The following is a 27,292-nucleotide window of genomic DNA, read 5'->3' as shown; positions in this document are numbered from 1 at the left end:
CCACAGAGGAGCTGAGCTTCGATGCCTCAAGCATCAAGAGCTCGGGGAGCGAGTAGGTTCTCTATCTGAGTGGGCCGGTGAAGAAGGACATGGAGAGGGGGAGTGCCTGGACATCATTGTCGGCTTTCCTCTTGACTGCACCTGGAGGCAGGGTAGGACCGCCAGTGCTGGTGGTTCCTCCCTCCTTGGGAGCGAGAATGGTGCCATAAGGTGCAGCAGGTCTCAAGCAGCTTTGAAAGCTCCTGTGTTGAAGGGAGCTGTAGCTACTGGCCCGTAGGGACGGGTGACTGGGGGGGTTCCAGACTCAACTGCCTCGCCTGGGCAGGAGTTGACGCAGCCCCAGTAGGGGATCCGGAGCTGTGGCCCGACTGGGGTCTCACTTCTCTGGATTTAGCCGGAGGTGACGAACTGTCTGGCTTCTTTTTCTTCTGAGGCACCGGTGAGTGGGACTGGTGCCTGCTCTCCGCCAGGCCTTGGGAGGTGCCGTACCGAGTGTCTTGGGACGGATCTTTTCTTGGTGCCAAGCTTGATGACAATGCCAGGGTGCTCTTTGTCGAGGACGATGTGTTAGGAGCCAGGTCCCGAGCCCAGGTCCGAATGGGGGTGTAGAGCTGCCTCCATGAGGATTACTTTAAGCTGCTGTTCTCTTTCTTTAAGATTTCTAGGGTGGAACTCATGGCAGATCTTACAGCGATCCTTTTGGTGATCCTCCCCTAGACACTATAAGCACGAGGAGCATGGATCACTCTTTGGCATGCACCCCGGACCGCAGCATACCACAGCTCCAAGGAGTCGAAATGGGGAGCGACCCCCAACAATTCTAATTACAAATTAGTCCAATACTAATAACTAAGGTAAACTAGATATAAAGAACTGTAGAATGCGCTGCTAAGCAAAGGCTACGGAAAATTCCAGTCAACCGTCACTAGCGGTAAGAAGGAACTGAAGGCGTGGCGAGTCGGCGGGGCTCTATATTGAGCGCCATGAAGACATGACTCTAGGGTGCGCCCAGGCCAACCTGACAGATGCTGCTATGGGAAAAATCTTCCAGCCTCCATGCACATGTGCGCGCACACACACCTGATTGGAATGGACATGAAAACATCATCTCGAAGAAGAATCAAGGTTTCCTGCTTGCTGGTTTAAATCCTGAATACATTTTAATTCATTTTAATTTAAATCAATCCACCCTGAAGCAGTCTCTCTGATCTTGGTTTACTGAGTCAGTAAGTTGCTTTTCAATTTGTACCCAGGACTTTGGATTGGTACCAGGAACACACTGTTGCTCCTATGCACTACCACAATACAAATAATAGTAATGTATTCATTTGTCTCACATTAATTTGGTACAAATTTAAATTTGGCACTTTTAGCTCTCCATTTTCCAAATAGGATAATTTTGTTTTATGTTTATCACCCTCCCAGGAGAGGTCCAGAATTGTTCTTTCCATTTCAGAGAAATATCCAGAAATAGCATTTTCATAATAAAATTGAACTACAGAACTTTAATCATATTTATCATGCTAATTCTTCCTTGAAGTCAAGAAACTGATTTGACCAGCTATCCAACTCTAGATGTTCAATATAATTGCTAAAATGCAGCAGTTTTGGGTTCTGCAGAAAGTGTCCCAGACAGCTTATAACTAGGACTTGCATGGTAAACATTTAAACAAATAAAATGCCACTTCCTTATTAAAATTAATGACATTATTTTAAAAAGTAGTTCTATTTTGCCTCCATCTCAATCTGGTCTATAACATTTATATGCTCCGAACTAGAATTGAAAAGTACAAATGGAGCACTGATAAAAAACACACATCCTTAATACAATTATTCAGGGTGGATAAAAATCAATGATTTTTAAAAAAATCAGATTTTTTTATTTCAATTGGATTTTTTTAATAAAATGGTTTTTGAGGAAAAAACCTATCTAAAGATAGTTTTAATTAAGATACATTAGAGCTCAAAAATAACTCATCATGGAATAGGGATTATAAATTCTAATTCTATAGTAAGCGACAATATAGTCATGTAATGTTTAAGAAAAGTTTTGTAAATTATGAGTTCCAATAGTTCATGGATTAGGGTCCCAATCTTATGCAGTTCCAGAGGCTTCTGTATAGATTATTTAGATTAATCTTTTTATCTACCCAATGGGACTCAGTGCTCAGTCTAGAAGATACCATCAGGGATGCTTAGTTTTGCAGTTCTCAAACTGTGGATTTGTCTCTTCAGAGAACATGCTTGTTAACAGCAAAATGTTTTTAAATAAATAAATAATATAGAGAGGTGAGAAATAACAGCCCTCAACCCTAGGGTTACCATACGTCCGTATTTTCCCAGACATGTCCAGCTTTTTAGTTGTTAAATTGCCGTCCGGGAGGAATTCTTAAATATCTAAAAACGTCCGGGAAAATACGGACGGATGGTAACTCTACCGTGAAAGTGATGCGGGGATGAACGGAGGCCGCTGAGGGGAGCCGGGCAGGGGCAGCAGGGGGCACTGGCCAAGGGCTGGGTTCGCTCTTGCCTGGCGTTGCAGTGATGAGCAGGAAGCCGCAGCCCAGCTCTTATCAGCAGGCGGGGCTGTGCCCCAGGCCCTGCGCTCCAGTTCCAAGGGCGGTGGGGGGCCAGCAGCTGTAGTCACCTCCTTCTCCTGCGCCGTGTGGCAGGGCTGGGAAACAGCAACAGCAGTGCAGCCTCTCCTGCCCCATGTCAGGCTACGCTCCCAGCCTGCCCCTGCTGCTGCGGAGGCTGCCGCCGCCCTGGGCTTGGGCTGCCCGGATCCCCCCGCGTGGCGTCCGGTTCCTGCTGCTCTCGGCCAGCAGGTGTGGGGCCCCAGCCGAGCCTGGCCCCTTGCATCTCCTCCGCGGTGGCGCCCCCAACTGCGTGTCCTCCCGGGCAGCCGTGGTAGTAGCGGCCGGGGAGCCCAAGAGGAGCAGCTGCCCCCAGGCAAGCGGGGGAGACTCTGCAGTGAAGAGGCTGCTGGCCCTGGCACGGCACAAGCGCTAGAGACTGACCAGTACCTGCCCTTGCCCCATCCGGGCACCATCTGACCCCCAGCTGAGTGAGTTTTACCTGCCCCACCAGCCTCAGCGCCCTGCCCCATACGGTCAGCCACCCCAATTTCACTGGGGCACCAGCGCCCCTTGGCAACGGGCTCCCTGATCTTCACAAACAGATGTCACCGCAGGCCTGACAAACTCACTGCACCCTACACGTGTCTTACTGGGCACTTACCCACAAAGAGGAATGCGGAAGGGATCTACACAAGGCTGGTAACTTGTTAAGAGTGAGAATCTTTGTGAGATGTGTGCATGGGTAATATTGAAGGAATAATGTATTTACCTTAAAAGTCTGCGTTGTAGACTTGGAGTAGAAATTAGTCACCAGGGGATAATGGCCCTTTGGGGCAAGGGGGATTTGTCACCCTGCCTAACCTGGCTGGTGATGCAATGCAAGGCTCAATTGTTTAGCTTTGCACAATAGTAAGACTTTGAATGGGACACCATCAGAGGCAATGGCAAACAACTGGAACGTCTTAAAGGTAAAAAAGAAACATTACAACAGGATTGGGGTTTGCCCTGTGTGCAAATAGAAACAAAGGCTGTTTTCAGTATAACACATAGGAGAGAGTAGCACTCTGTATCCTTTCACAGAGGAAACCCCTTGTAAAACAGGGCTGCTTTCATGAACGTTTGGATCCTGGTGTTTGGGAAACCAGCCAACTCTGCAAACAGACTGACCTTCGTGGGAAGAGGAGGAACCTACTTTGAGATAAGAAAGATCACTCTTGATAAGTGTAGGCCCAGGTTCGTGTTTTATGATTTTGTTTTATATTGCAATCATTTGTTTCTATCACTCTTGTTTCTAGTTAAATCCTCATTCTTAAATAAACTGTCTTTTGTTCGGGTGGTGAGACAGTGGCATGCGGGGGGGGGGGGGGGGAGGGGGTTGAAAAGGCCAGCGGCAGGCAGCAGGGGTTGAAGAGGCAAGTGGCGAGGGAGCCAGCAGCAGATGGGTGGGCGGGGGTGAGGAGGCAAGAAGCGACAAGCCAGCAGCAGGAGGGGGTTCTCGGGGCGGGCATGGGGGTTTCTGGCAGTGGAGTGAGGAAGTGAATGGCAGGTGGAAGGAAGTGAGCAATGGGTGTGGGACTGAGGAGGGAGGCAGCAAGCCAGTGGCGGGCCAGGGGTGAGGAGGGGTGCGGTGGCAGGGCCGAGTGGGGAGGGGATGGGACCTGAGGCAGAGTGGGGGTGGAGCGGGGTTGGACTGTGGGCGGGGCCGACACCCCCGTGGAGTGTCCTCTGTTTTTGAATGTTCAAATATGGTAACCCTACTCAACCCTATTGTCCCTCTGCAAATTTGTGTACACAGAGTCAATCCCTTACATCTCTCTCTAAAAGTGTAATGTTTCAAAAAATTCAATGAATAGAAGATTGTTGGGGGTGGAATAGATCTGGACAAGGAGAAGAAGTCTGGAGATAAATGTGAGAAGGGAGGAACAGGCAGTAGAAACAAAAGTGAAACTGTTTGAGCAGCATATTCCAGAAGTCTTTCTGAGAGTAGCCTTCATTGATTTGAGATCTACCATACCATTCTCTCACTAAAAGGGAAAACTTTTATGGCCTACTGCCATTATAGGACACCCAGTTTGGGAATATTTTAATGAAGTTCCTCTACCTGTGGGTAAGACAGGCATGCGTGCAAAATGCAAACAGCGCAACAAAGAAATGCAAGGCCTGGTTGCCCGAATGAAACAACATCATGAGAAGTGTTCCTTCTCAGGATGAAGCTGTGTTGATGATGAAAGGAACATGTCTGAACATGCAGGATCTTCAGATTGGTAAACTTTTTTATTTCATACTTCTTTCTTAAGGACTGCCTGTCTTCCTTCTGGACTATTCTTGAATTCTCATGTTTGAGAAAAAAATATAGCTGTTACTCTATGGTACTATCATTTTAGGTGCAGTTGTGGTAAAAAAAATAAGTAGCTGAAATAGGCAGATCATCTTTTTACAATTTCACCTTTAAAGTAGTACTGAGTGTCAGTGAATGCAATGAGTAATACTAAATGAGCAGTATGGTGGTAATAATTAAATAACTTAGGGTTACCATATCTCATAAATAAAAAAAGAGGACCCTCCACGGGCCATGGCCCCGCCCATTTCCCCACCCCTAGCCCCGCCCCAACTCCGCCCCTTCCCCCACCCTAACTCCGCCCCCTCCTCCCTCCCACTCCCAGCCAGGGGGAAAGGGCTGCCCCAGTGCTACCAGCATCACGGTTTCCCGGGCAGCCCCCAGACCCTGCGCCCCCAGCCGGCGCTTCCCCAGCGCAGCTGGTGCCCGGGAGGGGAAGCGCCCAGCCGGGGGCGCAGGGTCTGGAGGCTGCCCAGCAAACCGTGAAGCCGGTAGCGCTCGGGCTTTGGGCAGCCCCCTTGCCTCCGGACCCTGTGCCCCCAGCCGGGCACTTCCCCTCCAGGGCTCCGGCGGCTCTGCGTAACACTGTATAAGTTACTCTTATACACTGTATAAGTTACACAGAACCGAAGAGGAGCAGAGCCTCCACAGCTGGAGGCTCTGCTCCTCTTAGGCTCTGTTTAAGAGCCGGACTGCCCCAGCGCTACCGGCTTTGGGCAGCCCCCGTGCCTCCGGACCCTGCGCCGCCGGAGCCCGGGAGGGGAAGTACCCGGCTGGGGGCGCAGGGTCCGGAGGCAAGGGGGCTGCCCGAAGCCGGTAGCTCTCGGGCAGCCCAGTTCTTAAACAGAGCCTCCAGCGGCTGGGGCTCTGTGTAACTGACACTGTGTCAGTTACACAGAGCCCCTGCGGCTGGAGGCTTTTCTCCTCTTTGGCGCTGTGTAACTGACACTGGGTCAGTTACACAGAGCCCCGGGGCTGGAGGCTTTTCTCCTCTTTGTCTCTGTGTAACTGACACTGGGTCAGTTATACAGAGCCCCGGGGGCTGGAGGCTTTTCTCCTCTTTGTCTCTGTGTAACTGACACTGGGTCAGTTACACAGAGCCCCGGGGTCTGGAGGCTCCAGCCGCCCCCGCTCTGTTTAAGAGCCGGGCTGCCCAAGCGCTACCGGCTTCGGGCAGCCCCGTGCCTCTGGACCCTGCGCCCCCAGCCGGGCACTTCCCCTCCCGGGCGCTGGCAGCGCAGGGTCTGTAGGCACGGGGCTGCCCGAAGCCGGTAGCGCTCGGGCAGCCCGGCTCTTAAATAGAGCCGCAGGGACTGGAGCCTCCAGCCGCCGGGGCTGTGTGTAACTGACACAGTGTCAGTTACACAGAGCCCCAGCCGCTGGAGGCTCTGTTTAAGAGCCCGGCTGCCTGAACGCTACCGGCTTCGGGCAGCCCCGTGCCTGGAGACCCTGCGCCGCCGGAGCCCGGGAGGGGAAGTGCCCGGCTGGGGGCGCAGGGTCTCCAGGCACCGGGCTGCCCGAAGCCGGTAGCGCTCGGGCAGCCCGGCTCTTAAACAGAGCCTCCAGCGGCTGGGGCTCTGTGTAACTGACACTGTGTCAGTTACACACAGCCCCGGCGGCTGGAGGCTCCAGTCCCGGCGGCTCTATTTAAGAGCCGGGCTGCCCGAGAGCTACCGGCTTCGGGCAGCCCCGTGCCTCCAGACCCTGCGCCCCCAGCCGGGCACTTCCCCTCCCGGGCTCCGGCGGCGCAGGGTCTCCAGGCACGGGGCTGCCCGAAGCCGGTAGCGTTCAGGCAGCCGGGCTCTTAAACAGAGCCGCCATTTTCCCGGACATGTTCTGCTTTTTGGCAATTCCCCCCGGACGGGGGTTTGACTGCCGAAAAGCCGGACATGTCCGGGAAAAAGAGGACGTATGGTAACCCTAAATAACTGCATTGACTTATTTTGTTTAGTAGAATCCATACTAAACATACAGGATTCTGAAGACTATCCACCTTCACCATCATTTTCTATAGTTTCAGAGTTATCTGCCAGTGATAGTGTTCCAGTCACATCATGTATGTCACAGCCACAGTATATCATGTGTAGCAAAAAGAAAAAAAAGAAAAATCTCCATCATCCAGAAACAACCATAGATAAGTTTGTGGTAAGAACCAGCAGATTGCAAAAAGAGGTAATTGATGAAAAAACTGCCCGGTTTGTTTATGTAACAAACTCTCCTTTTTGTATGATTGAGAACCCACACTTCATTAACATGGTTCAGTCATTAAGACCAGGATACAGTCCACCCAATAGAGCAACTGTCGCAGGCAAATTGCTGGATAAAGTGTATGAAAGAGAAATTGAGCAGTGTGCAAAAGGTCTAGAGGGTAAAATTGTTAACCTGAGTCTTGATGGGTGGAGCAATATCCACAATGATCCTGTTGTATGTGCTTGTGTGACAACAGAAGAAGGGAACGTCTTCCTTACAGAAACAATGGATACATCAGGAAATGCACACACAGCAGAATACTTACAAGAAGTAGCAGTAAAAGCTATAACAAACTGAAAAAAAATTCAAATGTCTAGTATGCAGCTTGGTCACAGACAGTGCTGCAAATGTTTCCAAGATGAGAAGAAATTATTTAGAAGAGAGTCCCAAGCGAATAACATACAGTTGCAGTGCTCATTTGATGCACCTCCTAGCCAAAGACTTCAGTGTTCCAGAAATAAAAGCTAATGATGTTGAAATTGCAAAATACTTCGTAACAACCACTTTGCAGCAGCTGCTCTGAAAAAAAGTGGGAGGAACCAAGCTAACTCTCCCACAAGACGTACCATGGAATTCAGTAGTGGACTGTTTCGAGCACTATATCAAGAACTGGCCTAATCTGACAACAGTTTGTGAACAAAATCGTGAAAAAATAGATGGTACTGTCATAGCCAAAGTTCTCAACATTGGGCTTAAGAGAAATGTTGAACACATGCTGAGTACCCTGAAGCCTATTTCTGTAGCCTTGAACAAAATGCAGGGAAATAGCTGTTTTATTGCTGATGCTGTTGAAATTTGGAAGGAACAGAGTGAGATCTTCAGAAGAGAAATATGCAATGAGAGTTAAATTACAAGCATTAAAAAAAAAAAAAAAAACCCGAATGGGATAAGCACTATCTCCAGCTCATTTTCTTGCAAATATTCTCAATACTCGGTACCACGGTGAAACCTTAACTGCTGAAGAAGAGGAGTTGGCTATGACATGGACATCCAGCAATCATCCCTCCATAATGCCCACTATAATAAACTTCAGTGCTAAGGGTGAACCATTCAAGAAATATATGTTTGCTGATGTTTTAAAAAAAAGTCACACCAGTGAACAGGTGGAAGTCACTTAAGCACTTGGATTCAGAGACTGTTGAAGTGATCATCTCATTTCTAACAGCAGTAGCTTCTTCTGCCAGTGCAGATAGAATATTTTCTTCCTTTAGACCAGGGGTCGGCAACCTTTCAGAAGTGGTGTGCCGAGTCTTCATTTATACACTCTAATTTAAGGTTTCACATTTTAACGTTTTTAGAAAGTCTCTTTCTATAAGTCTATAATATATAACTAAACTATTGTTGTATGTAAAGTAAATAAGGTTTTTAAAATGTTTAAGAAGCTTCATTTAAAATTAAATTAAAATGCAGAGCCCCCGGACCAGTGGCCAGGACCCAGGCAGTGAGAGTGCCACTGAAAATCAGCTCGCATTCTGCCTTCAGCACGTGTACCATAGGTTGCCTACCCCTGCTTTAGACTAATTCATTACAAATTGAGAAATCGTTTGGGACCTGAAAAATCAGGAAAGCTTGTTTTTCTTTTCCAGATTATGAACAAACTGGAAAATGAAGGAGAAGATGACTGAGTTAGCTGCAGAAGCCAATATTTTAAGTTTCTCATGTTGACCTGGCTGACATAGTTGATTTAATTTTTGTGGTTTTTAAAAATATATTTTATATATATATATATATATTTCATTTAAACTATTTTAGTTAAAAACAATTTTAACAAAAACAAACCTGATTAAAAAAACTTGAAAGTTTAACTAAATTCAAAAATTCATATGCTTGTTTTGTTAAAGTATTATATGTTTGCTTTGGAGAAAAAAATCCAGAATACACAACGTTGTTGTTTTAGTTAAATAAAACAAAAATGTCTGTCTGGTGATGTTCTCTTCCTAATACAGCATGGCAAGAAAATCCTCCAAGTATTAATGATTAACCTATCAAATTGGAGATATTTATGGAGATATTTATGGAAGGTGAACTATCTGCTTCAATTACCTTTGGTAAATGAAATCACCAATCCTTCATTTTCTGATATAGCTGTAAAACTCATCTGAAAAGTTTTCAAAATAAATCACTTTAAAAATGTAGTGTGTACGTTCTAAAAATGAAACCTACATCTCTGATTTGTGAAGAATATGTATTAAGGTTATAACAACCAACAAGAATGCACTTTTATGTAGAAATCCATGATTAAATCAAGTCTTCCTGACTAGTGATTTAAATCAATTTGATTTAAATCAAATCCACCCTACAATCATTTCAATTCTGTTTTAAGACAGCATGTTCTTTAATTGTCAGGTTTGTGACCACGATGTTGCTATCATTTAACTCTAGTATCAATGCTGAGTGCAGCAATGTAGTGCTAGAAGAAGTCAGAACTCATACCCTGGGAAAACCTGTCAGAATGTTAACACAATAGCCATAGGGGAGGACTGTAAAGAAAACTAAAAACTCCACTGGAATGACTAATCAAATGAGCAAATATGAATACAGCACTAAGCCAAAGAGAGTATAAAATACTGCGTGTTGCTCACTGTACAGTAGGGAGAGAAAGGACAAGGTGCACGATTTGTCACACACCAGATGGTCATCTCTGAAAATAGTACTGATTTGGAGACCACACCAGAAGAAAAAGAAAAAACAGAACAAGTGCTGCCAGGAAAATCTAAAGAAATTCACTCTTGTGCAACATGATGAATATACCACAAGATAAATTAATAATTGGCCAATAGCTAAAGAAACTGAAGTAGTTTTAGATCATCTGACCTCTTCCAAACATTACTGAGCATGAGATTTTAAAGTATGAGCTTGAATCATTTGTTATGAGGATGGAAGCGTAAAACTGAACAACAAGAAGTAAAAAGTAGCAAGTCATAACAGCAGTTAAAGGCAGACAAAAGAAAAATTTTAGAGAAATATTAGTTCCACAGTAATGGAAAAAATTAGCAGTGGGCTTCAGCAATGGAGGGAATATAGAAAGATAATACAGGAGAAAAGGAAAACACCACAAAACTACAGAAAGAAGGCAGGAAAACTGAAGAATAAATACTAAATACAGCTTGACAGCAGGATGAAGAGAGAAAATGGAAGGAATGGTTCTCAGGGAGAAACACAGGAAAATAAAATAAAAGAGTGTCTAAAGGGCACTGTTATCAACTGCCAAGACCACCTAATTTGTGGCGATGGGAACTGAGAGTTGAAACACCCTACAGCTTTCTAGGTCAGCATGCAATGGCCCAGAGTCACTAGCATCACTGGTAACAGGATTAGGCTCTGAAGAGAACAAACTTGCCAGTGGCAGATTAAAAAAAGAAAATCAGAAAAGGTTGGGAGTAAGGGACTTAAACTTAGTGACACAGCAGAAGGTGAAGCAGTAGAAAATAAGGTGTTTTCCAGAGGGAATTCTTGCAACAGCAGGCAACTGGAAAACAAGAGCAGGTTCCTAAGAGGCAGCTTATTTTTCTAACAGCAATGTATTCTATTAATAAGATCTCAGTGTGTACAGTGGTCAAAGAAGAAAAGTGCTCACAGAAATGCTGGTACTTTGGAAAGAGAGAGAACTGAGTCAATGGTACTTAGAACAACAACAAAAAAACAAAAGCCCAGAGTAGCTACAGATAGTTATAGTAGCCAGCAGACACAGATGGCAGGGGATTCAGTATTTCTAACTGAAAAACTTCCTCCCCCCTCCCACCTGCAACAGGATACACAACTAAAATGTCATATCTCATTTACTACACAAACACAATGTGGCATCTCAATTTGTGTGTCTGGGAGAAAGTAGGTTTCAAATATAAACTGAGAATTCCCCTGCAGTCTGTGAAATTCTGTGACAGATGCCACATTACACCCATATTTTGTACCAGAAAATTTCAATAGACTTATCTAACACAGATAAAAGATGCTATCATAAAGTTACTCTGGACAATGGAAGACATCCTACTAGTTGTGGATGGACGGGGCTAAAATAAGTCTAAATCCTAACGCAGTCAATTGAAGACTACTGGGATTTTAAAAGTTTATCATGTTATTTATAGTAAGAACAGGCAAAGGAGGCAGCAATTATCAGCAAAGGAGGCAAGACAGTATCCAAGTAGTATGACCAGGAGTATGACTGAGTATGTAACTTTTAACTGCAAGTGAGGGTTCTCAGAAGCAGTTTCAATAACTAAGCTTTAAACTCTCGGTCAAAATCTAAGTGACCAGAAGGAAAACACCATAAAGAACACAATATTTTTCTTTCAAATAATACTTTTTAAGCAATAGGAAACCGACATGGCTGATGTGCCTTGAACATTGCAACAATGATATCTAGATTTGAGCCCCCTTCCCCAGTACACTTTCGATTAAATATTTCTGGAAGTCATGAAATGGAAATAGTGAAATGATTTAATAAATGAAGTCCAAGAATTAAAATCACCCATATCTATTGGCCTATGAATGATCCCACAATATTTTATTTATAAAACTGTGGGCCACATTTCACTGAAGTCACTAGGAATGTATTTGGCCCCTTAAAACAGAAAAATCAATTTTAGGAACTAGTATGCTCTTCAATATTTAACTTGACAGCCAATGTTTGATGCATAATACCATCCTTAGACCCCTCTTAGTAATGCAGTACATTCACTATCTCTTCTCTAATCTTTTCCTCAGGTGAGGATGTCATACATGAAATTCGGTCCAAGAAGGAGCTTGAGTGTGCCAACCTATTCGTGGAGTCTGCATGTAAAAGTGCAGTAAGTAGCAAAGAAAACACATTTAGGAGGAGCAGTTCGCATTAAAGCCTATGAAAGAGGAAAAGTAGGAGAAGAAACATGCACTACACAAAGCACTATATTCACTGCACAATTTAATCAGTCAGGATGACAGGTACAGCGGTACATAAGGCTGAAAAGCATGGTGGAAGCAAATCAAGGTGTGTTTGTAAAGGTTCAGCTTGTAAGGTTCAACACAGTAAATGTTTCTTATAACTTACAATTCAGACTAAAAATTAAGTGACTGCATGCTTTTGAAAGCTGTGCAGGACAAGTGAATCTAGGGTTACCATCCGTCCGGGTTTTCCCAGACATGTCCGAGTTTTTCAGCTTTAAATGGCTGTCCGGGGGGAGATTTCTAATCAAGAAGAAATGTCCGGGATTTCCCCCTTCCCCTCACGCAGAGTGCGGCGCGGCTGATTGGACGCCTGGCCTGATTGAAAGCCGCTTGCAGCCACTGGGGCCTCTAGCAGCCAGAGTCCCTCCCCCTCCACCACAGAGCAGCGCGGCAGTGTTTGAGTCCACGTGGAGCCCGCAGTTCTCCCTCTGCTGGGTGAGTGGGGGGAGCAGGGCAGGCGGCGGGGGGTGGTGGGTGTAGAGGCTGCAGGGTGAGTGGGGAGCAGGGGGCACAGAGGCTGCAAGGGCAGGGCAGGCGGGGGGCGCAGAGGCTGCAGGTTGAGTGGGGAGCAGGGGGCACAGAGGCTGCAGGGGCTGGGGGGTGCAGAGGCTGCAGGGGCAGGGCAGGCAGGGGGCGCAGAGGCTGCAGGGCGAGGAGGAGCAGGGCAGGCAGGGGGCGCAGAGGCTGCAGGGCGAGTGGGGAGCAGGGAGCACAGGGGGAGCAGGGGCGGGAGGACGCAGAGGCTGCAGGGGCAGGGCAGGCAGGGGGCGCAGAGGCTGCAGGGGCGGGGGGGTGCAGAGGCTGCAGGGTGAGGAGGAACAGGGCAGGCAGGGGCATAGAGGCTGCAGGGCGAGTGGGGAGCAGGGAAGCACTTAGCAACGCCCAACCAAGATCAGAGCGGGAGAGAGGAGGGGGAATGCGGGGTGCTCAGAGGAGGGGGCAGAGTTGGGGCAAGGACTTTGGGGAAGGGATTGGAATGGGGGCGGAGAATGGGTGGGGTTGGGGTGGGGCCGGGGAAGGGGCCCCGTGGAGTGTCCTCTTTTTTAAATGTTTGAATATGGTAACCCTAGTGAATCTGCATATGAACCTGTGTAAGCACAAAGCTTCATAATAAAGTCATGAAGCAATCGGGAGGCATATGATGCATCTGTGAGGAAGACATGAGTGAAGAGGGGAAAATTTAAATCAGTTTCACTACTAAATCAGGCAGATAGTTTAATGGAAACTAGAACCATACTGCAGAATATTTGTAATCAACAGGAAGGATTTCCCATATGCAAATTAGGCAGGCATTTTAGATAAACACTGCCAGGAGACAGAGCAGGTTGAGAGGGAAACTATATACCTGTTATAAAGGAAATACCACCAGAAAATTCAGTTTTATCAATATATTCTTTGGAAATTATGCTCCGTTTAGAACTGTATAAAATTATTTTCTAAAAATCTTTAAGAAAACTGTTAAAATAAGAAGTTTTTAGAGGGTTGTTTTTTTTTGTTTTGTTTTTTTTAAAAAAGAGGCTGTATGTGTCCATGATTCTACCCTAAATGTGGAACCTAACCAGGTTTAATTAAGGCTACTTAAACCTTTACAACCTACTTAAAATCAAACTGCTGCAAATGCTGAAGGTTCAACAAAATGCTCACCCACCAAACTGAAACACAGATTTTAGTGGCATAATTTAAAAATGTTGCTTAATATGCCAACAAAGCACTACACTGTGAAAATACAGAAAGCCAGACATCTTTAAGAGAATTTCAAAATTCATCTGACAGAATAGAATACTAGCTAACTACAAGACTGCTTTAATTTTATTACCTTTACTTCCTCAGTAAAAAATAAAATTACTCTAAAAATCCAAAATACACTTATCTGTGAATCCAAAACAGCATGGTCACCATTAACAAACTAAAAAACTTTAAGTGCTCTTTTCTTTACATAGTGAGTTCAGTATTAATACAAGCATCTAATTTCAAGCACTGCTGTGAAAATAAACCCTCCTACTTTTATATGTCGACTGTACATCTTTGTCTGTGTAACCTGCTGCTCTACAGCTGCATATCTCTGAGGTAGTTTTCAGAAGCGCCTGCTTCATTATGCACCTTTTGCCAAAGTAAGTACTTATGATCCCCATTAAGTGGCACCTAAATTTCTGAAGCTTGAGACACAGTGATTTCATCAGACCTTCACTCCTGCTAAAATATCTACCAATATAAGGGGGATGTGATTTGCACCAACTATTTGTAGCAGCTGAAAGGCAGCTTCACATGTTTCAATATAAAGGTGAAAACATCTTATTTCTTCTGCTGAGCACTACTAATTTCCAACTCCCCTAGCTACCTCTAGTTCAATAGCAAAGCTTGAGAGAAAGGAAACTCAGGGATGTATCCCACCATCAGCTTCTCTCCAGAAATAACTAAATGTTCACAAATGTGATTAAGAAGACAACTGCCAGTTGAGAATTTATAAGATATACTCCTTATCAGGAGAGGACAACAGCAATCTCTTTCAAAACACCCAAGATATCATTCCATTTGGAAGTCTTGTTTGCTGACATAAGACAACTAAGTGCTCTCACTGTTTCAGATGTTACTAAGGTGTTAAAAGTTACTTACGGTTTCCCCCCAGGGATTCCTGCTAGATTTGGAGGGATTCCAGGTACTCTCATGTGAGGAGGAGGATCAAATCCAACCTGATAGTGAAAAATGAATAAATCTCAAGCCTGTTGAATGAGAAAACAACTCCCCTTCCTTCACCCCCAACTCATTTTATGTATTAAAGTGGTGTAGAGCATTTTAGAAATGCAAATGTTTCTTATTGGAATGCATTAAAGGGACGTTCTTAAGAGATTTATTTTTATGTTTTCCAGTGTTCACATTCAAAAACTGAACCAATAGATGTACACGATCGTAACAGCTTAAATATGACAGTAATTATATGCTTAATACATTATGTGCTACTTTAGGATTTCCTAGCATTTTAAATCTTATTATATTAATTCATCTAGCATAAATACATACTTCAAGCAATCCCTACAACAAATAAGGACCAAAGTACATTCAAGTTCATCCTTTCAAACGGTATCCATAACTTGAAACCATAATGCACGTAGTTTTAAAGACATGTATATGCCACTTACAATTTCCATCCTTCCTGCTCAAGAAAACTGTTTTCCAGTTAAAAAGATTAGCCTCATTCTAGAATTTAGAGAATACAGAACCAAGCTTCACATATCCTGCAAATACTCTCGCACATAACTTTACTTAGAAATAATCCCAATTAATTCACTGGGACTACTTGTGTGCTTAAAGTTACACATATGCTTAAATGTTTGCAAAACTGGGCCTCTGCTTAGTTCTACGTTATGGTAGTGGTGACTAAAGAGCACCTTATTTGCACTGTTGCTAGGCATAAGGAATTTTCTAACTTTCCAGGCCACAGAGCAATAAAAAAAAAAAAAAGGACATCAACCAACTTCAAATTTTTATTTTCATAAAAAATAAAAACTACAAGCACAGAAAAGTGGATAAAAAGCCTTCTATGTGCTGCAGGATTAATTTAGGATGTCTATAAAATGTACAAATCTGCTCCAGTAGGAGAAAAACAGATGTCCAGAGAACCAATGAAGTGCTTTGTAGCTTCCAACACTACCTTTTTATTCACAAAAAATAAATAAATAGTTTGGCATTTCTTAATGAACCAAAGAACTAATGAAGGCAAACAAAAACTGAAACATACATAAATACACTGAGATTCTTTGTTTTCAAGGAACAAGATTGTTTCTGTAGCCATAGAGCAAAGTGAAACATACAGTGAAGTAGTCAAACCTCTGGCGTTGTGATGGCCTGGAAGTTAGACAATGTTAAATGATGCATATAGCCTTTCCCAGTGAACCAAAACTCATCCTATTGAGATGGCAAGCAATGTGTTTCCTACCATAGGAGATCGTCCATAGGCAACCACGGCGGCTGCAGCTGCAGCAGCACTCATCTGCGGGGACATATTGTGCAGACTGGCATAAGCTGCCCCTGGACTGGTCAACTCTCCATTCATGCCAGCATGAGGTACCATTCCAAATGGAGTAGGGTATGGTCCTGATACTGCCAAGGGTGTCCTCAAACCAGCAGCTGCAGTTTAATGAAATAATGCGCTCATTTTGAATTCAATTAATTTTCTATTTCTCTGCACACAGGGAAGAAAACACTGTCATTCCAGATGGATACTTCTTTTGCAACACCCAGTCTTTCCCTCTGTCCACAGTCCCTTTTAATGTTGCTAGGTACATTCTGAACTAAGTTCATCACCACCACACATCCTGGCTCTGTGTAAATGAGAACTCATATATGCCTAGCTATTCTGATCACTTTTAATAATCCCTTCACATACTGCCCATTCCTTCCTTCATATTTTCCTTCTCTCCACTGTTCATGTTATTTGGTGTCTCTATTTACTGCAATAAGGCCGAGAGGTATAGTTTAGAAAACTGATGTTTGAAGACTGAATAGCAAAGCAAAGCATTGCTCTGAATTTGTCATGATTTACATTTCAGTAAATATTAGCTGCTTCAAATACAGGATAATGGCTAGGAAGGAGCTTGCATTCAGAATAATTATCAGAAACTTTAAAGAAGTCATTACATAGTTTAGATTATTTGGAAAGAAGATAAATGTAAACAGTCAGTCTGAAAGAGGTACAAGCTGCTGAAAACTAAGTTTGAACATCTGTTTCTTATCAAACCTCTTCAATATAAAGAATGAAGCAATACATTTATTTAGTATTCACAAATTACATAAATAAAAGATTAATGAAAGACTTAGAAAAGCACATGAAAAGCAATGCATTACCAGCTTGGTTAACTAGAGGGTCCATTGTTGGAGGTTTGCCAAGGCCTGGACGAAGTCCTGGAGTAGCACTAGTGCCCGGAGTTGGCACATCACTTCGAGGAGTCGGTGTGCTGGATTTCAGAACAGGCGTGCTGGCTTTTTCATGCTGGTATCATTAAACAAATTAAATGAGTATTATTTTTAATCCAGGCCATATTACACAATTTATCACAACAGCAGCTGGGACACTGGGCACCTACTACCTACTCCCTCAGCCAATTTTCATAAATCCACACAATGTTGATAGCATTAACTTGTGAGCGAGAAATGTTGACCTTTCCTATTCCTGCCAAAATCAAACAAGCAAAAAATGCAGAAGGTCATTTTTTCCTTCCTACACAGGCATTAAAATGTCTGAGATAATTTTAATTTAGGACAATATTCTACGTATCACCAAATTCTTTCAGTCTAAAATTGGCATCTCAAATATTACAGATAAAATTTGTCTAATGTCCCCAATTAAAGTCCAAAAAAAGAGTGATGCCTAATTGATAATACCCTAAAATAAAACAATTTAACAAAATGTGCCAGTATAACAGCCAAAGATCTTATGATCAAATAATTTAATGACATTTTACCAAAAGAGAGAATAAAACAGCCTATTTAGAAGAAGGCAATCGTGATTCTGTAGGACTTTTAAAAGATCTGTGTGTGTGTGTATGTTTTGTCTGCAGTGAAGAATAAGCGTAAGCTATTTCCAACTCCAAAAAGAAAACACTGTTTAAAGTGAACCGTTTGCATTATACAGTAAACTTGGAAACCATTAGTTATAAGTGCATAGGAAAGATCAGTGTGAAGTAGAAGTTTTTATCAGCAAAGAAGAGGGTTGTACAGTATTATAAAGGTCTAGGGGAACAAGAACATGCTTCAACTTCAAGTGTATAAAATCAGACATCCGCTGCCAACAAGCAAGCCACTATGCACAGTAATTAGTAGTTAGACCATACATGTGAGAAATAGATAGGTATTTCCTCTGGGCTACAGACTGCTTTTAATACTCACCAAACTCATTTCTTTGGATTTCAAGGAAGTGGAACTTCCTGAGGAGGCTGTGGATGCTGGACTGCTAGAGGCATCTTTTTTCAGCAGGCGGTTTTTATCTATGCCATTCTCACGTGGTGAGTGTGCCGGACTTGCCCGTGGCGATGAAGGATCCTAAAATAATAATACTACTAATAAAACAAAAAACAAATACAAATGGGGGGAATGGACAGCAGAAAACTACTTTATGGCCATGGGCTTGTACAAAGCACTGCCACGGAATTATCACCATGGAAAAACTGGAAGGTTTTAAAGAGATAAGTTTAAATACATAATTTTTTTTAAAATACTAGTTTTTGTTTGTTTCTCTGTGACAATGTCTCCTCATCATCTGGTCAGTGGGGGCAGTTAGCCCACTGATTAAAACAAACCCAGTTAGTTTTGCATGTGAGTTTTAAATAATAACATGGTAATTTTTTCTTAAATATATAAAGAGGAGATTACAATCTACGATAACCCACTTTGTTTAACCCCACCCTCAAAGAAAATGACCCTGAGCTCCTGGCCCATAGAGTATGTATTATCTATTGTTTTCTTTCCTCTATACAGACTGTCCATATTACCCCTCTATGTAGCAAACCTTCCCCCCACTCCTCCTCTCGCCCCCTGCCCCCACCCCCGCCAGGTGCCTGCCTTGGGCAGAGGTTGCAAAGCCACCAGGACTCCAATGGCTCCTCCACACACTCTGCTGCTCGCCCAGGGGTCGGGTTGACCCCTGCAGGTGGTATCAGGTGCAGGAGAGCAGAAAGTCTATTAATCAATTCTGTATCATTTGCTCAGATATTGCTGTGGTCTGGGCTTCTGAGGATGTTGCTAGTTACCTAGCTCCCTGCTCCGACACCCACTTTCCACCATCCAATGCTACAAAACTGACGGCTGACAGAGCGGACCTCCTCTGTACACCATGGCTTGGTAAAGGCCCTGCCTCCCAGTGCTGCTAGAAGGCAGATCGGAGTAAGAGAAGAGGACTGATGGCATCCTATGCTCCCAAAGTCTTGTATCTGCAGGACATAAGAGGGGGAGGAGGGAGTTGGACTAGCCCCCTTCACCTTGGTGCTGCTGGCAGGAACTGTAGCTACCTAGACTGTCTTTCCTGAAGAATGGTAGGGTCTTCTTAAAGGGCCACTTGCCCTAGGAAATTCTGTGGACATCTCTAGTTGCTTCTCAACTCTCAGTTCGCTTTAACCTTGTGTTCCAACCCCGCCCCTGCCAATGACACTTTGATTTAAAAACACTGCCTGATCAACCCCAGTCCTGTACATACATCCCCATCTTAACTCTTCCCCACCACACAGAGGCAGTCATGACAGCAGCTGTGAAATGTTGAAATACAACTTATGGGAAAGCTGAAATGTATATGAACCAGTGCAAGAGGGAGCAGATAAGACAGCCCAATTTGCTCTGTCCTGTTATATGGCAGCCAGCGGGCATTAAATTTTAAGGTTTTTCAGGTTAATTACTAATATTAGTAAAAAGAAAATACCCAAGCATTATTTTTATATACATTTAGACCAGGGGTCGGCAACCTATGGCATGCATGCCGAAGGCGGCACGTGAGCTGATTTTCAGTGGCACTCACGCTGCCCGGGTCCTGGCATTTTAATTTAATTTTAAATGAAGCTTCTTAAACATTTTTAAAACCTTATTTACTTTACATACAACAATAGTTTAGTTATATATTATAGACTTATAGAAAGAGATCTTCTAAAAATGTTAAAATGTATTACTGGCATGCAAAACCTTAAATTAGAGTGAATAAATGAAGACTTGGCACACCACTTCTGAAAGGTTGCTGACCCCTGATTTAGACGATAGTGAATTTTTCCTTCAATGCTTGGGCAAATGTTAAAAATGCAAAAAATGAAAACTAAGTTACCTCATTGGATACATCCACAACCAAGTTATCGTCACTCTTGTCCCCATCGCTGTCCTAGAAAAAAATTGTTTATTCCATTTAATACACTTGAAAAGCATGGGAAAAGACTAAGCATCTGCTGTATTCACAACCTGAATATTCAAACATCACTGTCCTACCCGAATTAGACAGACAGAAAGAGGAGAGCCACACCATTAGCAGCAGAGAGCCCTTCACCACTTTTATAAATGATAGGGAAAATATACAAATTTGATGAAAATAGGAGCACAGCTTTTTGCCTTTTAGCTTTACATTAGATTTGTGATAGTGGAAAGAATATTTGTATTTAACTATAAAATATAAATGATGTATGGCTAGTCCAGTGACTGTTAACACTCTGAGGAAAAAAGACATCCTTAACTGCTCTCATTGTTAACCTGTATATTTCAGTCCTATCAACTGTAAAAGGAGAGTTGCAGAATTAGTTACAGTTTGCACAGTGCTTTGAACGTGAAAAGCACAATGGCGAGGATTTTGAAATAAATATCCTATGTGTACTACTTTTTTCAGAAGATTCTCCTAAATCCAAGGTAATTTTCCTGGGTAAGTCCAGAGTCCAGTTTGAGACCATCCCAATTTCCATTTTAAAACGTCATATCATCAAAAGTTTTGAGCAGAAATTAAATGGAAAGATCTTGAATTTACTGTCCTATTTCCAATCCCACAATTCTCTTTAGCCAACTTATTTCTGCTTTCTAGACACAAATGCCTCCTTGTCATTAAAACTGCTGCTTTTAGGAAAGCAGTAAAACAGCAACCACGTGAGTGCAATTGGAAATCTAGTAAATCTTTAAATATTAAGCCTGTTCCAAGTGGAATTATTTTAAACTCTTTGTTTTAAGAATTAAGTATTTATCTTATCTACTTATAATCCAATTCCATTCCTACTGCTTCTACCAAAAAGAGAAGTTGTCTTATTTTCCATAAAATCAACAGTTTCACATTGTATATGATTCCCAAGGAAACAGACAATGGTTTAAAAGCATGCTCTCCTTTGAATAAATGAGGTTATTAATACTCCCAAATCTGCTAGCATCTGGACATAGTGAGTTGAAAGATTTTAGTACGTAGGAAAGTTTGTCAAAAGTTCCCAGCATTGATACAAGATGGTGGAAGAAATCACAGATCTTGGTTTCAAAGGGTACGTCTACACTTACCTCCGGGTCCGGCAGCAGGCAATCGATGTTCTGGGACCCGCGGTAAGTTCGGACTGAGGTACTTCGAATTCAGCTACGTTATTAACGTAGCTGAATTTGCGTACTTTAGTCCGAAGTGGGGAGTTAGTGGGGACCAGGCCAAAGATGCAATGGTAATACAGGGCTAGGTTAACAGGAGAGGGAAGGTGCCCCGATCTGCTTACAGTTGCTCTGATGCAAACCCAAAATCAAAGAGACTACAAGGGTGTCACTGAGAATAGAACTGAACCTACTGTGAGCAACACAAGCAACTGGTGAAAACCTGGGATCAAGTGAAGGAGATAAATCATACCCACAGATGTTGAGAATTACAATAGAATCTAATTTTCTTAGATCTGAGTGACCAGCAATGCAGCTAGTGCCTGAAGCCACAGACCCAGTGCATTCTTGCCACTGTACTATTGTGTCACAATTGCACTTTTAACAAAAATAAATCAGTCCTCCCCTGTTTCTCTGTGTGACTAACATCTCCAATCCCTCTCCAATTACTATTATTTCTATTTAATTTACATTAAATTCTGCTCCTCCCATGCTTATCTACCATAATCTTGGAAGAAGGTTTAGGGGAGAAATGCTGAGCCATTGCAGCCAGTGCATATGATCCACCACTCTTTCTGCTGTTGGTTCTTTGGAACTTCAGGGGCAAGTAAAGCTGGTCAAAAGACAACACACAAGTTGTGGAAACATTTTACTGGTGGGGTTTTTTTTTGCATTGCTTTTCATAGAAATTTTGTAATTTCAACCAGCGTAAGTAGTAGGTAGCTTTGTTAGGTTACATGGCAAGCAGAAACCAATGGCCATATGTTTCAGAGACTATACAGGCTCAAGTTTGTGGGGCTTGTAGCTAAAAATAGCTGTGTAGACATTTGGGTTTGGGCTCCGAAGTTAAGGAGGGGGATGGATTTCCTTGTAGATGTACCTTCACAGACCCTGAGGCACATTCAAGCTACAATTACAATTTGCAGAAGGGGAGGAAACAGAGGTAAACAACTTGCTTCTGAATCCTAAAGGCAGGCACTGCTGGTTCCCTAAAACGCAATGACAGTAATAATCTTGGGACTAGGCTAAACTATTCAGTCATTACACTGTATAGCATGAATGAATATGAAGAACATCAATAAGTGTGGCAACAACCATACAAAACCTGAAATACAGCTTTTAACAAGGGTGTTTTTTTTAATCGGGTTTTTTAAATTTAAATCAGTTTTTATTTGTTTTTAAAAAACCTATTTACAATTAAAATTGGAACTATGACAACCTATGGTGAGGCTTAAACTTATTATAATGTATTAAAATAGTTTAATTTAAATGCAAAAATAATATTAAGCTGTACATATTTGAAAGTGCAGAGAGAATATTTTCTTCATTTCAGTTTATTCAACTATTTCAGTTCAGTGAGTAGTTCATTCAAAGTTAAGTAACTAATGGCAGTTGAAAATGCAGGAAAGCTTGTTTTCCTCTTCCAATCTATGAATGAAAACTAGGTTTGAGACTATGAGATCTACTAGTTCTAAAATCTTAAGGACATGGTAACCAGAAACAATCAGATTAACCAACTACAGATAATGCTTCCTTTGTTTAATAAATCAGATAGTTTTAAATGCAAAACATATTTTGATATACCTTTTGATAAACTTCTATATTATGTATGCAGTATATTTAAGATAGTTTAATTAAAAATTAGTATCCAATTTTTTGTGCTCTTTTAATTGAAATTCCATCAAAATAGAGCTTGACATAAATCTTATGTTAAAATTAATCTTTTAATAAATAAGAAAAGGACAGTTAGCTGTTCCGTAACTGGCATTCTTCGAGATGTGTTGCTCCTGTCTATTCCACAGTAGGTATGCATGCTCGCCACATGCACCAGTGCCAGAAGTTTTTCCTTTAGCAGTACCCGGAGTGGCGCCTGCATATTGCGCTGTAAGGGGAGCCACAGGCTCTCCCCACCCTCAGAGTTGTCTTGCCGGACAGAGAGGAAGGAGGGCGGGATGTAGAATAGACAGGAACAACACACCTTGAAGAAGGCCAGTTGCAGAACAGGTAACTGTCCTTTCTTCTTCGAGTGATTGCTCCTGTGTACTCCACAGTAGGTGATTCCAAGCAGTATCTGTTGGAGGTAGGTAGGAGTTCACAATGGTTCGGGACGAAGTACCACTCTGCCGAACCCGGCGTCGTCCCTAGACTGGGAAGTAAACGTGTGAACTGAAGCCACGTGGCCGCCCTACACATGTCCTGAATGGGCAGCATAGACAGCTGATGAGGTCTGAGCCCTCGTAGAGTGGGCCTTAATGACAGGAGGCGGGGGAATCCCTGCCAGCTCATAACATGTATGCACGAGGTAATCCAGTGGGAGAGGCGCTGGGTAGAGACAGGTTGCCCTCTCGTCCGCTCAGCCGAGGCAATAAAGAGTTGAGAGTATCTCCGTAACGGCTTAGTTCTATCCAGGTAAAAGGCCAATGCCCTATGCACATTGAGCGTGTGGAGGCGGCATTCCTCGCTAAAGGAGTGGGGTTTAGGGCAGAGCACGGGGAGAAAGATGCTCTGCTCCATGTGGAAGGTGGAAACCACCTTCGGGAGGAACGCCGGGTGTGGGCGAAGTTGGACCTTATCCCTATGGAAAATCATATGGGGGGTGTTCTGAGGTTAAGGCCCTGAGCTCCGAGACACGTCGGGCAAACATGATTGCCATGAGGAAGACCACCTTCCATGAGAGGTGTGACCAGGAACACGTGGCCAGTGGTTCGAAGGGGGGAGCTGTGAGACCTGACAAGACCACGTTGAGGTCCCATTGTGGCACGGGGGGCCTAGCGTACGGAACAAATGGTCGAGGCCCTTCAGAAAGCGGGAGGTCAGAGGGTGGGAGAAGACCGAGTGTCCCTGCACCAGCAGGTGAAAAGCCAATATGGCTGCGAGATGCACCCTGACTGAGGTCGGTGCCAGTCAGGGTGCACCTCCTAAGGGATAAGAGGTAGTCTAAGATGAACTGGAGTGGTGCTGTGGAGGGGGAAACTCCCCGCTCGCTCGCCCACCTGGCAAACCTGGACCACTTCGCCACATACGTCCGACGCGTGGACAGCTTCCTGCTTTCCAGGAGGACTCTCCTTACCTGCAAACAGGTCGATCTGGGGACCCCACTCTAGGAAGATTTGGTGGGCAACCACCAAGTGAGTGCCCACTCATACTGGGGGGAGAAGACACTGCTGAGGCGATCCGCTTGCATACTGCGGATGCCTGGGAGGTGAGCCGCTCTCAGCCGCTATACAGAACTCCCAGAAGGCCAGGGCTTCCCGGCAGAGGGCTAGGGAATGAGTCCCGCCTTTCTTGTTGATATAGTACATGACGGCGGTGTTGTCCATGAGGACTCTGACCACCCTGCCACGGAGGTGTGTGAGAAAAGCCACGCACGCCAGACGTATCGCCCCAAGTTCCTTGACATTTATGTGCAGGGACAAGTCCGGGGTCGACCTCGTACCCTGGGTCTGTACGTCTCCCACGTGAGCTCCCCAGCCCAGGTCCGAAGCATCGGACATCAGATCTATGGATGGGTTGGCCTACCTGAAGGGAACCCCTTGCAACATATTGCTCGGGAGGGACCACCATTGAAGGGAAGTCAATACCAGGGACGGGATTGTGAGGACCTTGTCCAGGCCATCCCGGGCCTGGGAGAATTGGGAGGCCAACCAGAGTTGGAGGGGCCTCATCCGGAGTCTGACATGGTGGACCACGTACGTGCAAGCCACCATGTGCCCCAGGAGCCGAAGGCACGACCTGGCTGTGGTCACCAGGAACGAGGAGACCGAGGCAATGAGGTCCCTTAGGGTCTTGAACCTGTCCAGAGGAAGAGAGGCCGTGCCCTTGGAGGAGTCCAGGAGAGCGCCAATGAACTCTATGCGCTGGACGGACACTAGAGTAGGTTTTGCCTCGTTCACGACTAGACCTAGTTTTTGCATGTGGCCAGGAGTAGCTGCACGTGGGACTCCACCTCTGGACGAGAATCACCCTTGAGGAGCCAGTCGTCCAGGTAGGGGAAGATTTGCACCCCCTTTTTCCTGAGGTATGCTGCCACCACTGCCATACATTTCGTGAAAACCTTGAGGGCTGTGGATAGGCCAAAGGGAAGGACTGTAAACTGGTAGTGCCCCATCCCCACCACGAATCTGAGGAAGTGTCTGTGCCCCTCGAAAATGTGGACATGAAAGTAAGCATCCTGGAAGTCCAGGGCCACGTACCAGTCTCCCGAGTCTAGGGTGGGGATAATAGAAGTTAGGGATACCATGTGGAACTTAGAATGGGTTAGGAACCTGTTCAGGTAGCGCAGGTCCAGGATGGGTCTGAGACCCCCTTTCGCCTTGGGGATCAGGAAGTATCGGGAGTAAAAACCATTGCCCTGGAACTGTGCTGGGACGCGTTCCACCGCACTGAGGCTGAGCAGCCGATCCACTTCCTGATCCAGGATGCAGACCTGCTCAGGATCTCCCAGGGCCACATTGGGGGACGGGTGGCCTGGCAGGGTGGGAGGGTGAGAGGGGAAGTGAACTGCAAAACATATCCCTCAGCAATAGTGCTGAGGACCCACTGGTGCGACGTTATGCGGGACCATGCCCTGAGGAAGGCAGACAATTGGTTGCAGAACACAAACTTTATTGGTCGGGGGGGGGGGGGGGGTCTTCCTGGCAACAGGCCCAGTGCCCCCCTGTAAATAGTCAAAACCTCCTCTTTCCCTGCCTCTTGCCCTTAGGGGGACCAGGCTGCTGGGCAGAGTGGGACTGACTCTGTGACCGGCGTTTCTGGTCTCGAGGCCTTCTGTATGGGGGCTCATATCTGCCCCTAGTCAGTTGAGCCGCCGGGAGCGATTTGGCCTTGTCCTTTGCCGGAGGAACGTAGAGACCCAGGGTCTGCAGGGTGGTGCGGGAGTCTTTCATCCCATGCAGCTTGACATCTATTTGGTCCGCAAAGAGCGCCTTGCCATCGAACGGGAAGTCCTGCATCAGGGATGGGGCCTCCGTCGATAGACCCGATAATAGGAGCCATGATGCCCGGCGCATGGAACTTGCAGATGCCATGGAGCGAGCCTCTGTGTCAGGCGCATCCGCCACTGCCTGTAGGGCTGCTTTAGCCGCCGACGACCCCTCTCCCACAAGAGCCTTGATGTCCTTCCTATCCCGGTCCGGGAGAAGGGGCTCGAAATTAGGCAAAAAGACTCCCACAGGTTAAAGTCATACCTGCTGAGTAAGGCCTGGCGGCTGGCTACTCTCAGCTGAAAACTAGCTGACAAATAAATCCTTCTGCCAAAGGAATCGAGTCTCTTGGCATCTTTGTTCTCAAGGGTGGGCGCGGGTTGGCCTTGGCGCTCTGTGGTTCACCGACTCAACCACGAGCGAGTTAGGTGCCGGGTGGGAGTAAAGGTATTCATGACCCTTCGCCAGCACAAAATACTTCCTTTCAGCCTTCTTGGAGATATGGGCCAAGGAGGCGGGAGCTTGCCACAAGGAACTGGTGATATTGGCAACACCTTGGTGTAATGGCAGGGCCACGCGGCCCGGTGCTGAGGGAGATAGAATGTTGAAGAGGGAATCAGTGGGAGCTGGAGCACAAACGACGACGTCTGTCGCGTCGAGATCGGCTCCGGTACCCACGCCTGACCGGGGAGTGTTCCCTGCGCTTCTCTCAGTGCCTGCGCTCACTGGCGGGCAGCGTAGAGGGGGCCCGTGATTCCCGTCTCAACAACGGGTCGGAGGGTCCGGCCGCTGTGTACAGTGGCTGGGAGTCCCCTGATGAGCGGTCGCTGCGTGTCAAGCAGTGCGGGGAGTGATCCCTGGAGCGAGAGCTACGGCTCGCCGAAGAGGTCTGACGGGCACCTAATGGGGGCTTGCCTCGAGACCTGGGCCCATACGCGGTTGTGAGCTTGGCACAGGCAAAGACATAATGTCCTTTGCAGCCTGCACCACCTCCGGCGTCGATGGCACCAGGCTGCACCGCTCTACACAAGTTGGAGTTCTTAAGCCTGGGGGGGGGGGACCGAGAGCTGCCCAGCGCAGGACCAGCCTCCCCCTTGTCCTTATCACGGCGTCGCTGTGAGGCCGGGCCCTTCCCTTGCTTCCTGGAGGGAGAGCGGCGCCGAGTGGTCGAAGGGGCCTCGCTACGTACCGACGACGCAGCAGCGGGT

The 27,292-nt window shown here is 45.2% G+C and overlaps 1 protein-coding gene across 4 annotated transcripts in view; it reads right to left on the bottom strand.

Moving 5' to 3' along the window:
- Positions 1-27,292, bottom strand: part of TLE1 (TLE family member 1, transcriptional corepressor) — a 110,370-nt gene that overhangs the window by 25,545 nt on the left and 57,533 nt on the right. For all 4 annotated transcript variants that reach the window (XM_054031628.1, XM_054031630.1, XM_054031631.1 and 1 more), the window contains exons 10-14: positions 19,889-19,942; positions 17,974-18,126; positions 16,933-17,077; positions 16,025-16,215; positions 14,704-14,780 (exon numbers count right to left, since the gene is read on the bottom strand). In XM_054031628.1, the coding sequence (XP_053887603.1) occupies positions 14,704-14,780; positions 16,025-16,215; positions 16,933-17,077; positions 17,974-18,126; positions 19,889-19,942 (620 nt within the window). The remainder of the gene's footprint in view (positions 1-14,703; positions 14,781-16,024; positions 16,216-16,932; positions 17,078-17,973; positions 18,127-19,888; positions 19,943-27,292) is intronic.

This window comes from Malaclemys terrapin, chromosome 6 (genome assembly GCF_027887155.1).
Source record: "Malaclemys terrapin pileata isolate rMalTer1 chromosome 6, rMalTer1.hap1, whole genome shotgun sequence".
NCBI lineage: Eukaryota > Metazoa > Chordata > Testudines > Emydidae > Malaclemys > Malaclemys terrapin.
Note: the sequence above shows the minus strand (reverse complement) of the source record. Positions and strands in the feature narration are given on the sequence as shown.